This window comes from Stegostoma tigrinum, chromosome 1 (genome assembly GCF_030684315.1).
Source record: "Stegostoma tigrinum isolate sSteTig4 chromosome 1, sSteTig4.hap1, whole genome shotgun sequence".
Classification (NCBI taxonomy): Eukaryota; Metazoa; Chordata; class Chondrichthyes; order Orectolobiformes; family Stegostomatidae; genus Stegostoma; species Stegostoma tigrinum.
This window is the reverse complement of record NC_081354.1, coordinates 19,902,509-19,920,426: the sequence shown is the minus strand read 5'-3', so window position 1 is coordinate 19,920,426 and position 17,918 is coordinate 19,902,509. Positions and strand designations below refer to the sequence as shown.

The 17,918-nt window shown below is 40.9% G+C and overlaps 1 protein-coding gene across 2 annotated transcripts in view; it reads left to right on the top strand.

Moving 5' to 3' along the window:
* The window catches only part of sclt1 (sodium channel and clathrin linker 1), a 102,386-nt gene that overhangs the window by 30,497 nt on the left and 53,971 nt on the right, over positions 1-17,918 (top strand). For both annotated transcript variants that reach the window (XM_048530592.2, XM_048530584.2), the window contains exons 10-12: positions 5,546-5,616; positions 12,089-12,179; positions 14,877-14,968. In XM_048530592.2, coding sequence (XP_048386549.1) covers positions 5,546-5,616; positions 12,089-12,179; positions 14,877-14,968 — 254 coding nt within the window. The remainder of the gene's footprint in view (positions 1-5,545; positions 5,617-12,088; positions 12,180-14,876; positions 14,969-17,918) is intronic.

Sequence of the window (17,918 nt, the reverse complement as noted above, 5' to 3'; positions counted from 1 at the left end):
TGCCTTATGGGCTTGAGTATCCTAACCACAAGGTGCCTGCTTTCCTTTTATGCTCTAGTTAGTAGACATTTGAAGACAAAAGATTCTGCCTGACTTTGACAGTATGAGTGCTACTTGTGAAGTAGAAGCAAGGGTATTGCCATTCCCCAGTTGGATGGAGCAGTTGTCTGGGGATACAACTTACCTTGATTTCTTTGCAAGCTGTGGAGGTTGCAACAAATGTGAAAACCAGGATCATTGAGAAGATTTCGGTAGAGGCAATTCATGTTGCATACTCTCCCAACCTGACAGCCAGAAAACAAACAAGTACCCCATTGGCTTTTGAACCAAAGAGTACCTCGATTGGGAAAGTTAAGTTAATTCCAGTGATTTGGGCAATTAGTGAGATGTAATATATATATATACTAATGAGATGTAACATGTATATAGGCTTCTTGTCACCTGATAGCAAGAAAATCATCTCACCTTCTAATGAGGGAGGACATAATTACAAAGGTTGACCTCGAGTGCGTGAATCTAGTCTTTGGACTGTCTCTCCAGTAACTCATATTCACTACAATTCTCACTATGTCAGGAAGTGGAAAATTATGCCGTTAGATTAAGTGAATCCTTGCAACTGTTTCTGCTGTGCTGTCCCATTCCCTGATCCCATCAAGTCAAACTGCCTCTGTGGTTGTATTCTGGCCTACCTTTCGACATGCATCTATAGTTTCTCTCCTATCTGTATTACTGCACTCTCTAACTCCTCTTAACTGTGGGAACTACGTTCTGTTCTTTATGACTTTGGTCCCATTAAGCTGCTGACTGCTCATTGTCTCTTCCTGGTTCCAACGCTAGTTGCTATTGGAAATGGTTTCTTTTTGTCTCCAGCATTGTCCCACTCTTACTCCAATTTGCTGTCATCTTGTTTCTGCTTAAAAATCCACTCTTGATTCCTTTGTCCTCACATGCCACAAATTCATAGCCAATCTTCCTTCCTCCCAGATACGTACACCTCCCTCCTTCAACTCCACACTTGTGCCTTTCCAACCACATTTCTGCGTCTGCCATAGCATTTTAAACAGGCTTAATCAAATCACATATGATATCATATTTTATGACTGTGGATGAGGTATACAGTGCTTTTTCATTCTTTTCAATCAGTCTGCAATCTTTTACATAGTTGATCACATATTCTTTTTCATTTTCATTTCTCAACGCCTTTCCTGTGTTGTTCAGTTCGGTGGAACCATTTTCTTCAATTCTAGAACATAGAACAACAGCACAGAACAGGCCCTTCGGCCCTCGATGTTGCACCGACCTGTGAACTAATCTAAGCCTTTCCCCCTACACTATCCCATCGTCATCCATTTCTCATCTGTTTGGTCATACCCAGTGAACCTGCTGCAGTGGTTTATCTCCCTGCGTAGATACAATTACTCCCAGAATCCCTACATGGATGTATGTATGACTTTTTTCATTTCTCATCTATATGTTGCCATTTAGTGACATTATTCAAAAACTGTGAACTTAGCTTTTGATCCCATATTCTGTCCGTCACAAAGATTGCCTATATTCATCTCCATAACTTTGTTTCTCCACGACCCACCTCATTTCATCTGCAGCTAAGTCTTCATCCATGCTATTGTTGCCTTTAAACTTCACCATTCGAATGCAGTCCTGGTTGGTCTTCATGTTTCATTTTTACTTTTACTTCATCCATTGAACTCAGCTAAAGCTCTGCTGTCTACATCATTAATGGCACCACATTCCATTCATGCATCACCCCTGTGTCCTCAGGAGTACGTTGGTTCCTAGAACATCCTATGTTTTAAATTTTTGTCTTTGTGTCCAATGTTTCTCTCAAACATTCTCTTAGCATCTACCCTGTTGAGGCCTCCCAGATCATGTACATCTCCTTGTGGTTTCAGCTATTTAAGCCATATCCTCAAAAGTTTTCAATTGTGAATTCACCTTCTTTATGATACTTCTTGAAGCATACCTTTTTGGTCAAACTTTTGATTGCCTGTACTCTTTGGTTCAATATCAACTTTTTTTTTAGTTGGATTACACTTCTGAGAAACCCTTTGGGATGCTTCACAGCATTAAAGGTACTTTTGAAAGTACAAGTCATTTTTCATAACATATTCTTAGCTACTTTTTGTCACAACATGGAGGAAATGCTACATACCTAAAGTGACATTAAATCAGGGTTCCATTTGCTTGAATTGGTGGAAGTGAAAGATCTAAACTTTTTTTAGAAGAAGTAAAAGATGTCCTCGGTGTTTGGCTAGATTTATCTGTCAATCATAGGTTATATTGCAGTTTCCACAAGTAGTTAAAAAGGCTATGGCCTTTACGGCAAGACAGTATAAAAGTGTGAAATAAAAATGAAAGAACTGCGCGTGATGTAAATCAGGAACAAAAACAGAAGTTGCTAGAAAAGCTCAGCAGGTCTGCAGCATCTGTGTAGAAGAAAGTCAGAGTTAACGTTTCGGGTCCAGTGACCCAAGGAAGGGGTAAAACGTTAACCCTGATTTTTTTTTTCCCTTCATAGATGCTGCCAGATCTACTGAGCTTTTCCAGCAACTTCTGTTTTTGTTCAATAAAGTGTGGAAGTTTTGCTAGAGTATTATGCCCATTGACGCGCCAACAGTAATGTGTGGAGTTAAAGGTGAGATAATTGCTTTGGAGGTAGTTCACAGAAAATTCACTAGTTTGATTCCTGGTGTGAAAGGGTGTCTTAAATGCAAGTATGGATCTATAGTCATCAGAGATTAGAAGAATGAGAGGTGATCTTATTAAAACATACAAGATTTGAGAGGCCTCAACAAGATAGATACTGAGAGTGTTTGTGAGAGAATTATGGAAAAGGCGCCACCGTTGCACACTAGGGGATCTTACATTTAAAATAGGCATGATTTTGTCTTAAAATCATTAATCTTTAGTATTCTGTGCCCAGGAGACCAGTGGACCTGGGTTATTGAAACATATCCAAGGCTGCTTTAGATGGATTTTTGAAGGAATATAGGTATTTAAGGAATAAAAGAATGACGAAAGTAAGATTAGGCCCAATCAAGGATAGTAGTGGTAAGTTGTGTGTGGAGTCAGATGAGATAGGGGAAGCGCTAAATGAATATTTTTCAACAGTATTCACTCTAGAAAACGACAATGTTGTCGAGGAGAATACTGAGATACAGACTACTAGACTAGGTGGGATTGAAGTTCACACGGAAGAGGTATTAGAAATCCTTCAGAAGGTGAAGATAGGTAAGTCCCCTGGGCCGGATTGGATTTATCCTCGGATCCTCTGGGAAGCCAGGGAGGAGATTGCCAAGCCTTTGGCATTGATCTTTAACTCGTCATTGTCTACAGGAATAGTGCCAGACGACTGGAGGATAGCAAATGTGGTTCCCCTGTTCAAGAAGGGGAGTAGAGACAACCCTGGTAATTATAGACCAGTGAGCCTTACCTCAGTTGTTGGTAAAGTGTTGGAAAAGGTTATAAGGGATAGGATTTATAATCATCTAGAAAAGAATAAATTGATTAGGGATAGTCAGCATGGTTTTGTGAAGGGAAGGTCGTGCCTCACAAACTTTATTGAGTTCTTTCAGAAGGTGAGCAAACAGGTAGATGAGAGTAAACCGGTTGATGTCGTGTATATGGATTTCAGCAAGGCGTTCAATAAGGTTCCCCACAATAGGCTATTGTACAAAATCCAGAGGAATGGAATTGTGGGAGATATAGCAGTTTGGATTGGAAATTGGCTTGCTGAAAGAAGAAGGTGGTAGTTGATGGGAAATGTTCATCCTGGAGACCAGTTACTAGTGGTGTACTGCAAGGGTTGGTGCTGGGTCCACTGCTGTTTGTCATTTTTATAAATGACCTGGATGAGGGCGTAGAAGGATGGGTTAGTAAATTTGCAGACGACACTAAGGTTGGTGGAGTTGTGGATAGTGACGAAGGATGCTGTGGGTTGCAGAGAGACATAGATAAGCTGCAGAGCTGGGCTGAGAGGTGGCAAATAGAGTTTATTGCAGACAAGTGTGAGGTGATGCACTTTGGTAGGAGTAACCGGAAGGCAAAGTACATGGCTATTGGTAAGATTCTTAGCAGTGTAGATGAGCAGAGAAATCTCGGTGTCCATGTACACAGATCCTTGAAAGTTGCCACCCAGGTTGACAGGGCTGTTAAGAAAGCATACAGTGTTTTAGCTTTTATTAATAGAGGGATCGAGTTCCGGAACCAAGAGGTTATGGTGAAACTGTACGAAACTCTGGTGCGGCCGCGCTTGGAGTAGTGTGTGCAGTTCTGGTCACCGCATTATAAGAAGGATGTGGAAGCTTTGGAAAGGGTGCAGAGGAGATTTACTAGGATGTTGCCTGGTATGGAGGGAAGGTCTTACGAGGAAAGGCTGAGGGACTTGAGGCTGTTTTCATTAGAGAGAAGAAGGTTGAGAGGTGACTTAATTGAAACATAAAATAATCAGAGGGTTAGATAGGGTGGATAGGGAGAGCCTTTTTCCTAGGATGGTGACGGCGAGCATGAGGGGACATAGCTTTAAATTGAGGGGTGAAAGATATAGGACAGATGTCAGAGGCAGTTTCTTTACTCAGAGAGTAGTAAGGGAATGGAACGCTTTGCCTGCAACAGTAGTAGATTCGCAAGTTTAGGTACCTTTAAATTGTCATTGGACAAGCATATGGACGTACATGGAATAGTGTAGGTGAGATGGGCTTGAGATCGGTATGACAGGTCGGCACAACATCGAGGGCCGAAGGGCCTGTACTGTGCTGTAATGTTCTATGTTATGAGAGACAAGCAAGAAAGTGGAGTTCAGGTCACAAGCAGATCAGCCATGATTTTATTAGGTGGCACAATAAGTTTGAGGTCAGTTGTCTACTCTTGCTGCTACGTTGATGTTTTTTATGCCTTGATCAACATTAGTAGCTGAACTAACATTACTGAACAGACCGGCCAGTCATTGAGCTCTTTGCTCTTTGAGTTACCTTGCTGGTACAATTTGCTTGCCATATTTGCCTTCAAAACAGTAAAACCACATCAAAAGCAGTCTATTTTCTATGAAGTGCTTAATATTCTATATACTGAAAGACACTTTATAACTACAAGCTCATTCCTCTTCTTGTCCCACATAGACAGCATCATTTCTTCCAATCTTGAGTCAACCAAATATTAACTGGAGTACTCAACGTCAATATTATTTGTATGTTTGAACAGATTAGTTTGCAGTGGCTGTGCAAATGATGTCAATACAGTTTAAAAACTGCATCATCATTTGCCATTCAGAAAATAGAGAACTTTAGTTTTAAAATAGTATGTATTTCTGATTTTGTTTGTGATAGTGATTGTATTTTTGCTTTACCTATAAACACAGATCAGTCCTTTTTTCCATTCATGAAGTGGTCTCTGTTCTTTTAAATAGTATGGGGGTTGTGACTTTAAAAGCATGGAGGTTCTGCTGTTTCCTAAACCATATGTAGGTTATTAAACCATCCTATGAGCCTAAAGAGCTATAATAGCTTTTCCTCCTTCCTGTTTTAAACAGACTAATCAGCAAGTTATGAATACAGTGACTGAGCAGAATTCGGAACTGGACCAGCACCACAAAGAATTGAGGTACGTATAAATTTATTGTATTTCAGCACAGTTAAAGTTAAGCATGCATTTCATTACAAGAAAATATTACAGTGGATGTTCACCTATATTCAAATTACACAAAAGTTACCCAACAAATAAATCTATAAAAAGGAAAAATTACTAAATTCTAGGATTAAAATAATCAGAAATATCAGATGCCATCTGCTTCAAATTTCAGAGATGACCTTTTACTATAGTCATTAACTGATCGGCATGTTGTATACTTCTAGTCATTTTTATTTTAACTAGAAACAGGTGTGGTAAACCTTCATTTCTGTAATTTCTTCCAAGGATTGCTAAAGACCTTTTCTTAAAATTACGTAGGAATACATTGGTTTCCATGTGAAATTTGTTCTCTTCCAAACTGTCGATATGACTGCACAACATAAAACGTTTTTGATGAAATAACCTAAGGAAACTAGGATCTGCATTCATTACTGGTCTGTCTGTTGTGAGGAAGGTTAAAAGTTTCAAGCAACTGCTCCTAACATTAGGTATATGGAGAAATATCAATTAACTACACTAACTAATAAACTGATCCTCTTATATAATGCTAAACTGCAGATCAGATTTTTTTCCATACAGTGGGGCTCCCCCTCATGAGCTCAAAAGCAAGAATAATACAATTCTCCTTCTGCAAGACCCAGAATCCCTATTTATAAAGGGTAGGAAACTAGCTTGCTGCCGTCAGAACTGTCATTTCTATTCAGGATGACTATCTGCTCTTTGGAGTTGCCTGCCAGTGAAGGAGTTGTTAACTCAGTAGTCTCAGTAGCATAACGGAAATGGTGAGCAATGTTGGAACTGCACCTTTAAAAGAAGGATAGCAACCTCCCGACCAGCTATGATACTATAACAACTCGCACATGACCAGACTAGCAAGAGAGAGGAGTTATGATGGAAAAACTCCATGGCCCAAAGCATGCCCAAAAGGAGGGTCAGTGCCAATAACACATCACTCCCACCAGCACTGAGGGCAGTAAAAGCCATCCTCGCAGCCCCAGTGAACTATTCTGAGGAAATTCTCTACCAATTTGAGGACCCTACCAGCTTGGTCGTACTGAATTTTTATTTTAAACTTCTCTCTTTTTGAGGGTGTCTCCACAATGCAACTGATCGGTCCAGCAGCTTTGGAAGCGCATCGGCACTTCTTGGTGCTCTAGTACCACAACTTGTTCTACTGCTGAGCAGTATGGGCTCGGGAGCATGGTTTGATTCCCTTGATAAAATTCTCTTTTGTCACAATAATGTGTACCCATTACAATATTCAGAAATATGAATAAGAAAATGGGAAAACTATTACGTTCTTCAAGTGAATAAACTGTGTATCTGTTTTGAACATGGAACATCAGAGCTTAGGGGCCACTGAAATCTTCCTTTTCTGCTATTTAGTGGATCATTACCTCAACTTCATTCACTTGCCTTTGTTCAGTTTTTTTTCTGTTATTCTCACAAATAACTTGGAAAATAGAAGTGGAGTGGGCTATTAAGAACTTCAAGTCTGCTCTGCTGTTAATGTGATCACTGAACTCAGTACTCTGTTCCTGTTTTCTCCCCATACACTATTTGATTCTTTAGCCCCAAGAGCAATGTCTAACTATTTCTTGAAAATAATGTACTTCTGACACTGTCAGTACATAACTGCCTTGATACCATCTGTGCACTCCTGTTATGGTACATAATGGACATCTTAAAATGTTTGAATTGGTCTTTTGAATCATCTTAGGGTTAATTGGAAAAAGCGACAAAACTCCATGATGGACTATCAGATTGAAGAATTTATCAAGCAAACACCATGTAATCATAATGTAAAGGAGGAACTGTTGGTAAAAATTTCAATGTTCAGTGCTTTCATTAGACTACTGTGGAAGGACATCTCAGACTTTCAAAGTGAGCAAACCCTAGCACATGGGTAACTGCGATTTTTCACAAGATATCTTGAACAAATGCAAACTTTTTTTTGGATATGGAATCTAATAGATAAATAGGGCGATGTTCCTCTTTTTTCCTTCCTTTTAATCAAAAATGTTTCTACTTAAGCTAACTGTTCATGTAACACATTATGGATGTCTGATATGTATTACGGATATCTGAAATAGAAGTCTCTAGGATTAGCACTTAAAACTGACCAACTTATTTTACAATGTGAAATGAATGTTCGCTACAACAATGTCCATTTGGCACAACTTTTGTAGTCAGTTGAAAGCAGGCCATCTGATCCAAATACTACCACTACCTCCCCTCAGTTGTCTGATTCTTCATTGGCTGAGCTGCAACCAGGGAAACATTCAGCTCCAGAGATAGTAGGAACTGCCGATGCTGGAGAATCTGAGATAACAAGGTGTAGAGCTGGATGAACACAGCAGGCCAAGCAGCATCAGAGGAGCAGGAAAGCTGGCGTTTTGGGTCAAGACCCTTCTTCAGATTTTCTGAAGAAGGGCCTCGACCCGAAGCGTCAGCTTTCCTGCTCCTCTGATACTGCTTGGCCTGCTGTGTTCTTCCAGCTCTACGCCTTGTTATCAAACATTCATCTCCTGCAGTTTTGATTGTTCTTCGGCCAGTAATCAACTTGGTTTGTGAAGATGGCAGATAATGCTTCTATGTTCTGTATTCTTTATACCATTTTCAAATGATATGATGCTGGTGTACTCGCAGCATGGAAATATCATTTAGCCTAAATGGTGATATGCTTTTTAATGCAATTAATTTCCTTGCACTTCTCATTACTTAACTCTACCTAACCTTCAACTCCTTCCTCTACACATTTATTTCTCTAGCTTCCCTTAAATATATCTCTGCTCGAATAGTACCATACCAACACGACAACAGGCGTATTGATAATGGTGATTACCATTTAATTCTGATTTGTACTTACTTGGTAAGAAATGTGGGAAACAATTAGATAACAAATGTACCAATAATAAATTGTGTCACATACCAACCATTGTCAACCACTTGTGAATTCTAGGCCAAGCTATGATCTAATTGAATGGTGGAACAGACTTTGATGCTCTCCATGATCTCCATCTGTTCCAGTGTTCGTAACAGACAGAAATGTGAAGCACGGAAGTATTGCAATTTGTTGGATCTATGATGTTTTGAAATACATACTGTCCTTATCTGAAATTTATATCTATTGCAATCCAAATCCAATATAGTTTCTTGAAAAAAATTTCTGGTACCTTGCTGTACCAAGAAATGAGCCACAACATAGAAAACTTCATTATTGATAAGCACCCGTTATTTACATGATTGCTGTCATTGATGATTAAATCAGTGAATCAAGCTGGTTTGGGTTCAGATGTTGGCACCCACTCCCTCAGTTAAAATGAAGCAACAAGAATTCAAGATCTAGAATTGTGCTGAAAGAAGTTGTGAATTGTTCTGCTCACCATGAGAGCTGTATTTTAAAAAGGTACTAGATGTTAAAATGCAAAATTTTATCAAGAATTTGCTTGAGTTTATTAAACATTTTTGTCGTATTCTCAAAGGACTTTAGAATCAACACTTAAAATACAGCAGTTCTCTCTCATGTAGGCAAATATGGCACCTAATACACTTAATCAAGTCCCACAACAGCAACAGAGATGAAAGACTAGGCAATGGTTTTTAGTTGAGGGACAAACATTAGCTGACAAAGGTCATTTAATGCCCAATTGAAATTGCTGACAGAATTTGGATAAAATCTAAGAGCTGGCACAATTAATTGCTCGTTAGCTCGCTGAGCTGGTTGTTCTGTGGCATGCAGACATTTTGTTACCCTTCCAGGCAACATCATCAGTGCGACCTCTAATAGAGGTGTTAGTGTTCTGCTTCTTTCCAGATTTATATGATCCTCTGGTGTGATGGTTTTGTCACTTCTGGCTCTGTTGTTTTAGCGATAGTCTGTATATGGGGTCTATTTCAATGTGTTTGTTAATGGAGTCCTAAGTTGAGAACCAGGCCTCCAGGAATTCCCTTGCGTGTCAGAGATAATGGGAACTGCAGATGCTGGAGAATTCCAAGATAATAAAATGTGAGGCTGGATGAACACAGCAGGCCAAGCAGCATCTCAGGAGCATAAAAGCTGATGTTTCGGGCCTAGACCCTTCATCAGAGAGGGGGATGGGGAGAGGGAACTGGAATAAATAGGGAGAGACGGGGAGGCGGACCGAAGATGGAGAGAAAAGAAGATAGGTGGAGAGAGTATAGGTGGGGAGTAGGGAGGGGATAGGTCAGTCCAGGGAAGACGGACAGGTCAAGGAGGTGGGATGAGGTTAGTAGGTAGATGGGGGTGCGGCTTGGGGTGGGAGGAAGGGATGGGTGAGAGGAACAACCGGTTAGGGAGGCAGAGACAGGTTGGACTGGTGTTGGGATGCAGTGGGTGGGGGGGGAAGAGCTGGGCTGGTTGTGTGGTGCAGTGGGGGGAGGGGACGAACTGGGCTGGTTTAGGGATGCAGTAGGGGAAGGGGAGATTTTGAAACTGGTGAAGTCCACATTGATACCATTAGGCTGCAGGGTTCTCAAGCGGAATACGAGTTGCTGTTCCTGCAACCTTCGGGTGGCATCATTGTGGCACTGCAGGAGGCCCATGACGGACATGTCATCTAGAGAATGGGAGGGGTAGTGGAAATGGTTTGCGACTGGGAGGTGCAGTTGTTTGTTGCGAACTGAGCGGAGGTGTTCTGCAAAGCGGTCTCCAAGCCTCCGCTTGGTTTCCCCAATGTAGAGGAAGCCACACCGGGTACAGTGGATGCAGTATACCACATTGGCAGATGTGCAGGTGAACCTCTGCTTAATGTGGAATGTCATCTTGTGGCCTGGGATAGGGGTGAGGGAGGAGGTGTGGGGGCAAGTGTAGCATTTCCTGCGGTTGCAGGGGAAGGTGCCGGGTGTGGTGGGGTTGGAGGGCAGTGTGGAGCGAACAAGGGAGTCACGGAGAGAGTGGTCTCTCCGGAAAGCAGACAGGGATGGGGATGGAAAAATGTCTTGGGTGGTGGCGTCGGATTGTAAATGGCGGAAGTGTCGGAGGATGATGCGTTGTATCCGGAGGTTGGTAGGGTGGTGTGTGAGAACGAGGGGGATCCTCTTTGGGCGGTTGTGGGGGGGGCGGGGTGTGAGGGATGTGTTGCGGGAAATACAGGAGACGCGGTCAAGGGCGTTCTCGATCACTGTGGGGGGAAAGTTGCGGTCCTTGAAGAACTTGGACATCTGGGATGTACGGGAGTGGAATGTCTTATCGTTGGAGCAGATGCGGCGGAGGCGGTGGAATTGGGAATAGGGGATGGAATTTTTGCAGGATGTTGGGTGGGAGGAGCTATATTCTAGGTAGCTGTGGGAGTCGGTGGGCTTGAAATGGACATCAGTTACAAGCTGGTTGCCTGAGATGGAGACTGAGAGGTCCAGGAAGGTGAGGGATGTGCTGGAGATGGCCCAGGTGAACTGAAGGTTGGGGTGGAAGGTGTTGGTGAAGTGGATGAACTGTTCGAGCTCCTCTGGGGAGCAAGAGGCGGCGCCGATACAGTCATCAATGTACCGGAGGAAGAGGTGGGGTTTGGGGCCCGTGTAGGTGCGGAAGAGGGACTGTTCCACGTAACCTACAAAGAGGCAGGCATAGCTGGGGCCCATGTGGGTGCCCATGGCCACCATCTTTGTCTGTAGGAAGTGGGAGGAGTCAAAAGAGAAGTTGTTGAGGGTGAGGACGAGTTCAGCTAGACGGATGAGGGTGTCGGTGGAGGGGGACTGGTCGGGCCTGCGGGACAGGAAGAAGCGGAGGGCCTTGAGGCCATCTGCATGCGGAATGCAGGTGTATAGGGACTGGACGTCCATGGTGAAGATGAGGTGTTGGGGGCCAGGGAATTGGAAGTCGTGGAGGGCGTGGGTGGTGTCACGCCCTTGTTCCCTTGCGTGTCTAGTGTTCACTTGTCCTAGTATGGCCACTTTGTCCCAGTCGAACTGATGGCTCTCATTGTGTCTAGTCAATATTCACTTGTCTCAATGCACACCGATAATAGACCCCAACATACAGACAGTGGCTAAAACAACAGAACCAGAAGTGACAAGACCATCACACCAGAAGATCATATAAATCTGGAAGGAAGCAGAACACCAATGCTTCTATTAGAGGTCGCATTAATGATGTTGCTTAAAAGGGTAATGAAATATCTGCATGCCACAGAACAACCGGCTCAGTGAACTAACAAGCAATTGCATCCACAACCCAAGCTACAAATTTTCACTGAGACCTTAAAAAGACGACACGATGAATTATGCAACAATCCGCCAACACTTAACTGAAAAGTCATCCTGGATTATATACTCAAATCCTAGAGATGGGTTTGAACCTATGGCTCAACCTTTTTGGCTCAAACGATGGTAGGATAAAGTGAACCAAGCTGATGCTTCATCAATATAATGTATCCTCAATTGCACACTGCAGTTGTACAACTTATTCAAATTTTTTTTTCAACAGGAAGGCAAAGCTGGATTTGCGAACGGCAACTTTGAAAGTGGAAGAAATGAACAAAATGATGCAAAGGATGCAAGAAGACATGCAGAGAAATGTACGTAAATGTTCTCGTCTTAAGATACAAAATTGACAGTAGAAGTTTTGTGTAATCTGCACGTTGTCTTGAATAAAGATACTCGGAAGAGAAGTTCCATGTTACAATCTTTTTGATTTCTTGTTTTAAACCAAAGCGGTTTCTCTGGATTCAATGCTCACCAGTAAAGTCTTCAAAGTGGCAACTATAATCTAGATATTTTTATTGTGTAGTTTATTGTAAAGCATCTTATCGATATAAGTGGACAGTGCCTTCCTTCTCTTTTAGATTTGAATGAAACATAAATGTTTTTGATTTGTAGGTTATAAAATATTTGTACTTTATGATGCAGCCTGCTGTAGAAAATTGACCATTATAGGTTTGTTATCAAAGAATAACAGTATTATCCTTCTGTTGTGCTGATCCACGTGGGGGCCCATGAACTCTGGACTGTCCAACGAGACCTGTCATTTCAGCCTACACCTGACCCTCTGAATTTATTCTTCTTGACATATTTTCCCCCTTTGTCTAATCTGTTTCCACTGACAAGCTTGACTCTTCTGATACCCTATGTAATTTCACCAATTCCAGTTTCCTGCCCCAAACCGCATCCTCTCAACTATGGACATGTAATTTCTCTATATCTCTATCTCCTATCACGATGGTGTGAGAGCTTTCTGCTTCTTCATTGAACAGTGACCCAATCAGACCCCTTCCACAATATCTTCTACTGTCTGTTTGAACTCATTCTCTCACTGAATAATTTTTCACTTTTCTCACTTCCTCCAAATAAAAGCTTTCATGAGTACCAGCATGCCTGTCTTTTTGTTGGCTTTGTGGCACTTTTGTTGTACCAGTCTTACTTAGAACACTTCCCACAATTGTTTTTTCCAGTAGAGTGATAACTATATTGTTGATGTTTCCTGGGTGTCCCCTAAAAACTGAAGAAGTTAATCAACTTTACTTCCAATTTCAATCCTTCTCTCATCTTTACATGGTCAATTTCTAACACATCCCTTCCTTAACTTCTGTGTCTCCATTTCTGGGGATAGGCTGTCGGCTAATATTCAAAGAAATCCACCAACTCCCAAAGCTGCCTCGATACACTTACTCACGCCTTTCCATTTGTAAGGTTTCTACTCCTTTCTCTCTGTTTAAGCATTTGTGTAATCTCGCATGATGATGCCCCTCTCCATAACAAAGCATCTGATGTGTCTTCCCTTTTTCTGAACTGAGGAATTCTCCCAAACTATGGTTGTTGGGGTCTCAAGTATGTCCAACCCATTCCCCACATGTCTGCTGTATAAGAGTTCCATTTGCCCTAACCCCGCATTTAACAGATCATTTTCTGTAATTTGTACCATCTCCACTGTGATACCACAACCAAACAGTTCTTCAGATTGCCTCCCCTCTCAATGCTCCAAAGGGACTATTCTTCCAAGACACATCTGTCCCGTTCTCAACCTTTCGCGACACATCATCCCCGCCCACACAATCGTAGGACGGGTGATGCCATCCCTTTTATCACTTCTTTCCTCAGTGTCCAATGTTCCAAACAACCCTTCCAAGCCACACAGCACAGGTATCATTTTGTTAGTCGTCATCATATTGAACTAATCTTTTCAAATCTAGATCATCAATATAGTAGTTAAAATATAGAGTATCAAGTTCCAACTTGCATCATCTGATTTCAGTCCCCAAGCCTTTGTGGACTAAAATGGTTTCAAAAAGAAAGAAACATGGCTGTAAGATGGCCTGGGTAGTCACCTGACCATTGCAAAAGCAATGTGAAATAAACAAAGGTAGGTCTAAAATCAAATTATTTTTTTCAAAAGTTACTGAAACTGAGTTAAGAAAGAGTTTTCTTTTAGATCTCAAAGGCATCAGGAGGTATATAGAGAAAGAGGGAATATGGCATTGAGGTACAGGATTAGCCATCATCAGATTGGGAATCCCTCCATCTGAAGTTTGAGGAAGATATCAGCTTGGTGAAGAAAAATGTAAAACTAAGTTCCACATTCCGATGTTTTATAAAAAGAAAAGATGGGTGTCACTGGCTATATTCTACATCATTTCCACTTAATGTCATTTTCATAAAATCATTGGGTCTTATAGTAGAAGAAAGCCTTCGACCCCACTAAGCTGTGTTAGCTCTTTCAAAGCACAGTCCAACAAATGTCATCCCCAATTCTTCTTGTAAATTTTTCTCCTTCAAGTGTTTAATTCCCTTTTGAAGGCTACAATTTAATCTGTTTTCATCACCCAATGTAGCAAAGCATCTTTCTTCAGATCGCCTCCGTTTCCTTTGCAGTGTACAGATAAACATAATGCACATGTTGTTCATAATTTAAGCAAAATTGCACTGCTCGGTTTGTTGGTGGAGTACTTACTAATATTAGAGCAGAAGGACCATTGTTGTGCCATTGCAAGTTTGATTTTTGAACTTGCATTTTAACATTGCCCCAAACAAAAATCCCATCAAAATGTTTTGGTGATGCCCAAAACCACATTTCAGTTCATCCTCTGTGAATTAGCATCACATGGCTGTAAGATTAGATAGAAGATTTCAAGTATTAGTGCTAATGGGAGGAAACTGCTTTGTTTCCTCTTATTTATAGTGATTGTAATTGGTAATAACACATTAATATTGAGCCTTACACACTAGTTAAAAATACTTGTGCTCATTTTAGAGTGGTGTGGTTTTCTCTTTATCTTTAGATGGAGCAAACTGCAGCTGCCCTAGGGAGAGAGGAAGCCTCCGATAAACGATTGCAACAATTACAATCTGCTATAACCCAGTTTGAAGCCAGGTATTACTACACAGATAGCAATAACAAGTTCTTTGTCATTCAGTTACCCTAATCTTGTAAGCATGATTTTTTTTTTCATTTAGAGGCTTTATGAAAAGCTATTCAGAATTAAATGCATTTCATTTTTATAATCAGCATTAGGGTTCATTCCCAACAAACAGCAAGTTTCCCAAATGCTAATGTAGAGGGAAGACACGCTCCTTTATATTGCCACTCAATATAATGAACTGAAGATGGCATATAAATGAGAACAACGTTGTTATCTTACTACTTTGCCTCCCTGGAAGTATTCATTAAACAGAGAATTGTAAGTTAAATCTTAGGTAGTTCCCAGTGTTACTCTCCCAAAATATTTATACCAATTTTCCGCTTTGCAAATCTTATCATTTTAAGCCTGTTAATTAAAATCACACATGGACTCAAGAATGAGTTTTAAAGCTTTCACTTAGCCAATTAACCTACAATATCTACAGTATACCAAACTGGCATATTGCACAGTGTATTAACCTTGGTGATATTATTGAAGATAATGGTTCTGAAGAATTAATATTCCTGTTACATTGCTTCCAGCCTTTCTGATGTTATATATGGTCTCTTGGTAAAGAAAGGTAGTTTACTGTAGTTTTTGGTGGGAACCAATGAATCTATACCAGTTCCATCGCATCCTAGTAATTATCTGTGGCCGCATGCAGAGTAGGTTTTGCTATCTTGCAATAAACCTTGCTGTTATCTAAGATCGGTTTCTCTATTACAAAATTCTACAGCGATCTATCTTTTACCACTAATGATGAACCGAAGACAAATGATTATGGATGGCAGTGAACTACCAAGAGCAACTCCCCTCCAATACCTTCATTAGTAGAGCTAGCAAATAGCATGAGGCACCAGAAGTGATCATCTGGGAAAGGCAGTGTTTGCTGACACCAACAACTACAGGCAACGACATATGTATGCTTCTTTGGGAAAGCACAATTCTAGCACTGATGTCAAAAAGTAGACATTATATGGGATGTCATGTTATGAACCCAAGGAGTGTAAAGGGAAGAGGGCCCAGACGCTACAGGGTGAGGGATAGAACAGTGAGAAGGAGAGCCCAGGAGCTGGGAGGCCCTGTACTCCTCTGTGTCTCTTCTGTTCACTCCCTGGCTCCCAACCCCACCCTCTGGTTCTTTCCCAAGTCCCAAACCGACCACATGAGAGGTAAATTATGACCAAACAGCCAGTACTAAAATTCAAAGCTTTATTTAAAACTTTAGTACAGTATCACAGGCATACAGTTTAAAGCACTGGCAAATAGAAAGAATACTGCAGCAATTGTTATGGTAAGAGTCCAGCAAGCTCTACTGTAATCCACCTTAAAACAGAGTTGGTGAATACAAGAATGAAAACCTAAAGAAAAGCAGAGTTAAAGTATGATCGTAATATTACAGAATTAAACTATTTCTACGGCGAAAGATTAATCAGTACAGTTGAGAAGAAATGTAAGAGCACAAGTTTGGATATTGTGGAGAGGACAACATTTTACATGCAGAATTCCCTAAAAACTAAACACAAAGTGCAAAAGTAGAATGTAGTTAAAGAGCTGCAAAATAAACATAAAACCTTAAAATATTTTACAATAACCTCTTTTAGAAATGATAACTGAGGCCTTTAATGAGGAAATTGACAATCACAGCAATCCAGTATTCATAGACCTGTTTATGACAATGGACATCACTTTGAATTTAAGCTTGATACCAGTGCGGAAGTCATTCTCCTATTGTAACAGTTGACATGACTGAAAAATAAAAAGCTACAGCCTATAGTGACGTGACTCTACAGCATTGGTGGATTGACTGTCAAGGGTATCGGAAAGCTACGAGTTACACTGGAACACAGGAGGCATTAGATATTTGGATATATGGTCATAATTCACAATCAACACCTGTCACTTCTGAGCCAGGATATATGTTTGAATCTCTACTTTCTAAAGGAGTAAGGAGGAGTCCCACTTGGAAGGATATGAGCCAAACATGGGCAGATGAAACTGGTTTATTTTGGGATTATGGTCAGCATAGACTGAATGGACCTACAAGTCTGTTTCCATGCTGTACAACTCTTGACTCTAGTTCCAAGAGCCCAGAAAGAAGCAGTTGTCAAACCACTGGTCCAAAAGTAAACTATTGTCAACCAACCAATCAAGGGACAAACAGTGGCATTCTTTTCAGGCTTCCTCAACTCATTCCAGAACCCAAAGAGAGGGTAGAATCTTTTTAAGGTTAATATAGTGGCATGGTGGAAATGTTGCATATGGCTGAGAAGAAACAGTGGCCAGCAAAACCAAACAGGTACAACTAAATTTGACAAGATAAAATGAGTGACCAACACTCTGCTACCATTCACCAGTATTATATTGAAAGATGGCCAAATCTAAACTCCACTGAGTTGGCTGAGGACATGTATTTTGAGCGCCAATAACATTTCACGATCATAGACAACTTAATATTGTATGACAGTGTAGTGAAAGACCAGGCATCCAAGCTTCCCTTTGGATCAGAAACAAATGGGCATTTCCAGACGTACAGCTCAGTTTGTGATATAGATGCCAGAGATCTTAAAAGACTGAGAATCTCAACTCATTATGAAAAGTTAGATTATATGTGGACAGGTACATGGATAGAAAAGGTTTCGAAGGATATGTGCCAAAATGGGACTTGTTTAAGAAATCTGGTTGGCATGGACAAGTTGGGCCATAAAGGCCTATTTCTGTTCTGTATGAGTCTGTGACGTGATTGGCAGCTCTGGAAATTGCTCCTATCATCACAGACAGATCAGAAGATAAAATTCAGCAAAGTTTGCAAGAAAACACCAATACTGAGAACAGAAATAAACAATGCAACCTACCTGAGCTCATTCAGGAATGTTTAATTTTACCACCAGACAGCAGAACATTTTCATGAAATATTACAGC